Genomic DNA, 7,548 nt, shown 5'->3' with positions numbered 1-7,548 from the left:
GAAGAAAGAAATCATCAAGTGGCTAGACGCAGGTATTATTTTTCCTATCTCCGATAGTGCGTGGGTTAGTCCGGTACAATGTGTACCCAAGAAGGGGGGAATGACTGTTATAAAAAACGAAAAAAATGAATTAATCCCTTCTAGGACAGTAACGGGTTGGCGAATTTGCATGGATTATAGAAAATTGAATAAAGCCACTCGAAAAGATCACTTTCCGTTGCCCTTTGTTGATCAAATGCTTGATAGGCTAGCTTGTCAAGAATTTTATTGTTTTTTAGATGGGTATTCCGGTTATAACCAAATTGCCATAGCTCCCGAGGACCAAGACAAAACCACTTTTACTTGTCCTTTTGGTACCTTTGCTTTTAGACGTATGCCTTTTGGTTTGTGCAATGCTCCTGCTACTTTTCAACGTTGTATGATGGCAATTTTTACGGACATGGTTGAATGTGGTCTTGAAATTTTTATGGATGATTTTTCTGTGTTCGGTGATACGTATGACACTTGTCTCCAAATACTGGCTAAGGTTCTTCGCAGGTGTGAAGAAACAAACTTGGTGCTCAACTGGGAAAAGTGCCACTTTATGGTGCAAGAGGGGATTGTGCTAGGACACAAGGTGTCAAAGAAGGGGTTAGAAGTCGATCGAGCAAAAATCGAGACAATCGAGAAACTACCGCCACCAATTTTCGTAAAGGGAATTTGATAAGTGTTCGTTTTGCACGATTTTTGCTTATCAAATCTTCGAGTTTTGGTCTTCGTTCGCCCGAGTTTCGGCTTTATTTGTATATATTATTGCGTTTCTTGTTTTATTTCCTTTTTTAGGTTTTGTTAGCTTTTGTTGCCAAGTCGAAGCCATTTGGAAGCGAAACCGATTTTTGAAGCCGAGAAAGTGGCCATTAAGACCCAGATCGCGATCCAGGAAAGTCGGATCGCGATCTGGATGCAAATTCCAGTAGCGAGCAAGTTCAGACCCAGATCGCGATTCAGGAATGTCGGATCGCGATCTGGTGACAAATTCCAGTAGCATCGTGATTTTGGGGCAGATCGCGATCCGCACTTCCTGGATCGCGATCTGGGATGGCGGTTCACGTTTTTTCGAGAAGCCAGATCGCGATCTGACTTTATTGGATCGCGATCTGGCACGATTTTCGAGGGCAGATATTTTCAAAAGCAAAGCTTCTTGAGGAAGCTTTGCAATTTACTATAAATAGAAGCAAGCCCTCATTCTTCGTTGCTTCTTCGACTTTTTACGGTTTTCGACAGTTCTTCGCGGGAATCATCAACGGGGGTTCCGACTTGGGTTTTTCTTACGCAATTTCTTTACGTTTTGTTCTTCATTTCCTTTGTACATTCTTTTGATACTATGTTTGTTATGAACTAAGAACATTTTCTTCTAGGGCAATGAAGCCTTGTATATATTGATTTCGATCGTCATTTCTGTTATCTATTTGTCGTGTTTTGATTTCGTTTATGTTTTCCTGTATTAAATGCTTCTGATTGTGTTGATCAGCTCTCAGATTGATATTAAATAGGAATGAACTCGAGAGAGGATTTCTTGTTTGAAGTTAGGAAAACATAGCTCGGGGTGTGGAAACGGAGACGTGATGCACTTCGGGTAGCCCTTAAGGACTTGGCCTAAATGCTCTCTTAATAGCAGGTTCTGAACGGAGACGTCGGACCTGTGGGTAGACTCTAACTACACTGGAGACGGGGGTTAGAGTACTTTAGCGTCTGGGTTAACGAATAGGAATGTGGCGTTAGATAACGGATTTGTAGATCGTTGTTGATTATATATAGGTGGATTTGGCCCTAGAAGTCCCCTTTAAATCGAAGTCCCCCCGCGTTGAGTTGTCGTACTTTATTTACGTACATTCCATATTTGCATGTTTACGATCTTGCATGCTTTTAAATTAGGGTTTATCACCAATCCACTTATTTACGATCGGCTAGATAATATAACGATAATATAATTACACTACTCAGCATTTGAATCTACAAGGTCCCTGTGGATCGATATCCGGAACCACTGTTCTGCAAAATGCGATACCGTATACTTGCGGTAATTTATACGTGAGGAAAACGCGTATCAAGTTTTTGGCGCCGTTGCCGGGGACCAATTTGATTTTATCTTTGTTGATAGTGTTACCAATTATCTGATTATTACTTCAGCCATTTACTTGTTTTATTTTCGATTTTTACCTTGATTTTAACCACTCACTTTGTTTATGCCCAGGCGTCGAAATTTGGAAATCATACCTTACGATCCCGAGATTGAAAGGACATTACGTAGACTAAGGGCCACGCGCAACCAACAAAGTGAACCAATGGCCGAAGATCAAGGAAATCCAGAGCACCTGGCCTTTGAGTACGATCGAGAGCCAGGACGAGATCACGTGCAGCCAAGACCGAACCTGCCACCCGAGCGAACAATGCGAGAATACCGAACTCCAGCTGTGAATGAGAACTATTCGGGAATCAGGAAACCGACGATAGCTGATACGCGTTTTCCTCACGTATAAATTACCGCAAGTATACGGTATCGCATTTTGCAGAACAGTGGTTCCGGATATCGATCCACAGGGACCTTGTAGATTCAAATGCTGAGTAGTGTAATTATATTATCGTTATATTATCTAGCCGATCGTAAATAAGTGGATTGGTGAGAAACCCTAATTTAAAAGCATGCAAGAACGTAAACATGCAAATATAAAATGTACGTAAAATAAAGTAACGACAACTCAACGCGGGGGACTTCGATTTAAAAGGGACTTCTAGGGCCAAATCCACCTAGGTATAATCAACAACGATCGACAAATCCACCATCTAAAATCACGTTCCTATTCGTTAACCCAGACGCTAATATACTCTAACCCCCGTCTCCAGTGTAGCTAGAGTCTACCCACAGGTCCGACGTCTCCGTTCAGAACCTGCTATTAAGAGAGCATTTAGGTCAAGTCCTTAAGGGCTACCCGAAGTGCATCACGTCTCCGTTTCCACACCCCGGGCTATGTTTTCCTAACTTCAAACAAGAAATCCTCTCTCGAGTTCATTCCTATTTAATATCAGTCTGAGAGCTGATCAACACAATCAGAAGCATTTAATACAGGAAAACATAAACGAAATCAAAACACGACAAATAGAAAGTAGAAATGACGATCGAAATCAATATATACAAGGCTTCATTACCCTAGAAGAAAATGTTCTTAGTTCATAACAAACATAGTATCAAAAGAATGTACAAAGGAAATGAAGAACAAAACGTAAAGAAATTGCGTAAGAAAAACCCAAGTCGGAACCCCCGCTGATGATTCCCGCGAAGAACCGTCGAAAACCGTAAAAAGTCGAAGAAGAATGAAGAGTGAGGGCTTGCTTCTATTTATAGTAAATTGCAAAGCTTCCTCAAGAAGCTTTGCAATTTAAAATATCTAGCCTTGAAAAACGCGCCAGATCGCGATCCAATAAAGCCAGATCGCGATCTGGCTTCTTTAAAAAAAACGCGAACCGCCTCCCAGATCGCGATCCAGGAAGTGCGGATCGCGATCTGGGTCTGAATCTAGTCTGCCACTGGAATTTGTCACCAGATCGCGATCCGACTTTCCTGGATCGCGATCTGGGTCTGAACTTTGCACACTACTGGAATTTGCCCCCAGATCGCGATCCGGCTTTCCTGGATCGCGATCTGGGTCTTAATGACCACTTTCTCGGCTTGAAAAAAATCGGTTTCGCTTCCAAATGGCTTCGACTTGGCAACAAAAGCTAACAAAACCTAAAAAAGGAAATAAAACAAGAAACGCAATAATATACACAAATAAAGCCGAAACTCGGACGAACGAAGACCAAAACTCGAAGATTTGATAAGCAAAAATCGTGCAAAACGAACACTTATCACACCCTCAAACTTAGATCTTTACTCGTCCCGAGTAAATCAAAACGAAAAAAGAAATAAAAACGACAAACTAAACTAGGCCACTAACGTAGGGAAACACGATTGCATTTAGCGTATGCAACAAGCCGTTGAACCCCTGGGTACCACCAAAGGACGAGTTGTGTCTCGTGAGGGTTTTCAGACAACACACCCACAAAGTTGCCGGATTGGTCAAAGCATTGCAATTAATTCGAAAGATAAAACGAGCTAGATAACCTAAAATCTCAGAGTGGCCCCCGGCTTTAAGGTATTCGACTTTCCTACCGACGCAATTAGTTGTTTCTACACCAAAATGAAAGATAGACTCAAGAATCCGTAATTAAACAATAAACACAATCATCGAGGGTTTTGAGTAGAAATGTGGGTGAAAAGTAAGTTTTGATTCTGAAATTCAAAAACTCGAGTTGGGCATAAGTAGGTCCTTTTATTCAATATGATACGACAACAACAATAAATTGTGATTTTTCTCACAACTTTCTTTTTTTTTTTTTTTTTTTTTTTTTTTTTTTTTTTTTTTTTTTTTTTTTTTTTTTTTTTTTTTTTTTTTTTTTTTTTCTTCTTTTTTTTTTTTTTTTTTTTTTTTTTTTTTTTTTTTTTTTCAATATCGAATAAAAACGTAAAGACCATTGATAGAACTTCTAGCCAACAACTCGAAATCGTGAACACATAATTCAATTCTAACCTGCCCCCCAAACCTCAGGCTATTATACCCCTCAGAAAAATGCGCTCAAGCTTAATCGGAAAGGATTCGAAAGGCTATCCACACAAGTTGCAAAAACGCAGTCGGAAGGTTCATCTATAATTAGCCGGTGATCCAAAATTTCAATTTTAAAATCAACTAGCCCATCTACTAATTCATTAATTGCTTTGCTTCAAAAGAACCCGGAAATGCAAATTACACTCGATCCTAAATGAGATGCATGTGACAAACATAACACAATTACGGAAATCGAAATACATAAACGAGACTAAATTATATGATATGCATGCAAAAGACCAAATCAAAATAAGATAAATAAAATAAAAAGAAAATAAACAAAGTCTAGCAAAGATACATCGTAAACGAAATATCAATCCAACGACTCATCCCAAAACAAACGAACTAAAAACAAACAGGTTCAACACACACCACCCTCAAACTTAAATTCTAGCATAGTCCCTATGCTCAAAAGCAGAATAAAAAATAAAAGGGAAAGAAAACACAACGTCCCCTAGTTGTCGTGATCGTCCTCGTGGGCTCCTCCCTCCTCTTCCGGTCGTCCCCGCTCGTACTCCTCCCAGGCCTGTGTCACCAGTGTAGTGGCAGCCGCTTGTGCTTGTTCGTCGGCGGCGGAGGTTGATGCTCCATCATATCGAGGCCGTGGTGGGAACGGCCGTGGCTCGACAATGTCATCGGTCCTGCACTGAAGCGCTGCAGCCATGGCCTTTATCATTTTCTTGAACCATCCCACGTTTTCCTCCATAACATCCATCCATTGGCCGACATACTCCGGGAGCTGTGGTGCTGCTTCTTGTCTGCCTCTTCTGGCCCTTGGTTGTGGTCCAGCCGCATGAACACCTGAGGGACCCGCATCTGGTAAGTCCGAGTCGCCCTCGCCTAGGGGTCCACTCGCTGGCTGGAGCTTGTGGTAAGGGAAGATCGGCTGTGGTGACCTGATGAGCCGGTCATCAGCGTATGTGGGGACCCCTGCACGATCACACAGTGTAGTGATGAGGGAAGGGAACATCAGACCTAGAGAGGTATCACCTAAGCATCGTCGGATCTCAGAGTGTATGATCGCGCCCACGTTCACAGGTGTCCTCTTCATTATGGCATACATCAGTGTAAGACGTGGGGCATAGGTCTTGGCCGTCGATTTTGTGGGCATTAGCCTGCTACTGACGAAGTACATCCAAACCTTCGCTTCTCTTGAAAGTTCTCCCCGACGAAACCAGTGCTCTCCTTTTTCCCACTTCGAACCCCTCGGGCAAAGAGTCTGAATCAGCTCCTCATAGGTCGTTGCCATCTTCAGTTGTTGAAACGGCTCGGTCGGGACTTCGGGTAGGTGGAAAAACTTGTTGATTGTAGCAGCGTCATAGCGCACCTCTTGGTTTCGAAGAACGACCACCGACCCCGGGTGAAAACCGGCATTGGCATAGAAGAGCCTCACTAGATTCTCGTTGTAGTCCTCCGGTCGTTTGGCCAAGTACTTCCATTGTCGACGATCAAAGTTTTCGAAGATCGACTCTCTTGGCATGCCATCGAGATCTAATTCCCTTTCTGGAACAAACGGTCGGCTGTGGCGACGTATGAATTCCCTTTTTGCCTCGACGTTCACGTACAAAAGCTCATCTCCCGGTTCGAGGACTACGCGGTCAAGGATGGTGTGTTGATTAGCCCGGGATCCCATCTCAAGTTGCACGTTTCCCGTGCGTGGGGTTTGTTGCTCCTCCGGCACTTGAGATGGTGGTGGTGCGCTCGAAGTGCCTTCTTGGCTTCCCGTACCTCGAGAAGCCGCCTTTTTCTTCGGTGCGGCTTTTCCCTTTGCCGGTGCCTTCTCCTTGGGTTGGGCTTTTTTGGTGGTTTCGCCCGTCTTTAAGAGTTTCTTGGCCGGCGACGTCATTTCGATCGAATTTGTGCGAGATGGAGGGTCGAAAACCTTTGGAAGTTGGTTCGGGAATTTTGTCGAACACTTGGCGTGCCCAACTTGGTAAGCCTTTTGATTTCCACCGGTTGTTCGGTACCTATCCCTCCTACATCAATCACAACACCCAAGTGAGAATCTACCACCACAATTAACAATAGGTAGCTAAATAATCAACCCAAGTCATTCAAATCTTTATTTTATCCTTTAGTTCGAAATTAAGAACAATAGGGCAATTCCTATATCTAAACATTGGTTCACCCGCAAATTCATGTTTTGAATCCCAACACCAAGTACAAAATCACGTACTAGCATACACAATTAACAAACAAGGGGAAAAAAACATGAAATTTTGGGGAAATTCGAAAGAATTGAAGAAAATGAAAGGAATGAAGATTAGATTGAAAATTTACCTTTTCTTGAAGATTCACCCACAAATTCTTGGAGTAAATGTGCAAATCGTGAATTTGTGATGTTCAAGTGTGTGATTGATGTACTTTTATGAAAGAAATTTGAAGATTTTGAAATTGGGGAGGGGTTAGGGTTTGGAATTAGAAAAAGGGGAAATAAGAAAATGAAAGGGGGGGGGTTCAGCCTTTTGAGCTGTTTTTCGGCCCCAGATCGCGATCCACAATACCCGGATCGCGATCTGGAGGCTCACCTTGCTGCTTCTGGAAAAAGGCCCCAGATCGCGATCCGGCTTACCTGGATCGCGATCTGGCCCTTAAAATTTCAGCTTCTGGAAAAACGTCCCAGATCGCGATCCGACTTACCTGGATCGCGATCCGGGCCCAAAATTCGCTGCCACTGGAAAAACACCCCAGATCGCGATCCGGCTTACCTGGATCGCGATCTGGGACGCCTAAAACCTGCCAAAACGAAAATTTTAAATGAGGGTGAGATAGAGATGCTGAACCCTAAAATATAAAAATGCACGAAAAAGCTAAAAAAGATAAAAACGAAAACAAGAAAAAAAAGAAAAATGACAGAACATAAGCA

General features: G+C 42.7%; 1 protein-coding gene across 1 annotated transcript; it reads right to left on the bottom strand.

Annotated features, from left to right (window-relative positions):
• Window positions 1–4,370: 4,370 nt before the first annotated feature.
• LOC148766862 (uncharacterized) lies at window positions 4,371–7,519 on the bottom strand. The gene is made up of 2 exons (XM_088825300.1): window positions 6,963–7,519; window positions 4,371–6,658 (listed from the first exon to the last, which is right to left on the bottom strand). Exon 2 carries the CDS (start codon window positions 6,526–6,528, stop codon window positions 5,137–5,139), a length of 1,392 nt encoding a protein of 463 aa, XP_088681426.1. The 5' UTR covers window positions 6,529–6,658; window positions 6,963–7,519; the 3' UTR covers window positions 4,371–5,136.
• Window positions 7,520–7,548: the final 29 nt, after the last annotated feature.

The sequence above is a fragment of the Erythranthe guttata genome, chromosome 11 (assembly GCF_056151865.1).
Source record: "Erythranthe guttata isolate IM_541 chromosome 11, IM_541, whole genome shotgun sequence".
NCBI lineage: Eukaryota > Viridiplantae > Streptophyta > Magnoliopsida > Lamiales > Phrymaceae > Erythranthe > Erythranthe guttata.
The sequence above is the reverse complement of the archived record's forward strand: the minus strand, read 5'-3'. Positions and strand labels throughout refer to the sequence as shown.

Bases quoted from the DNA above. Each gene is read 5' to 3' on its own strand.
- LOC148766862 (XM_088825300.1), bottom strand. From the start codon at position 6,528: ATGACGTCGCCGGCCAAGAAACTCTTAAAGACGGGCGAAACCACCAAA.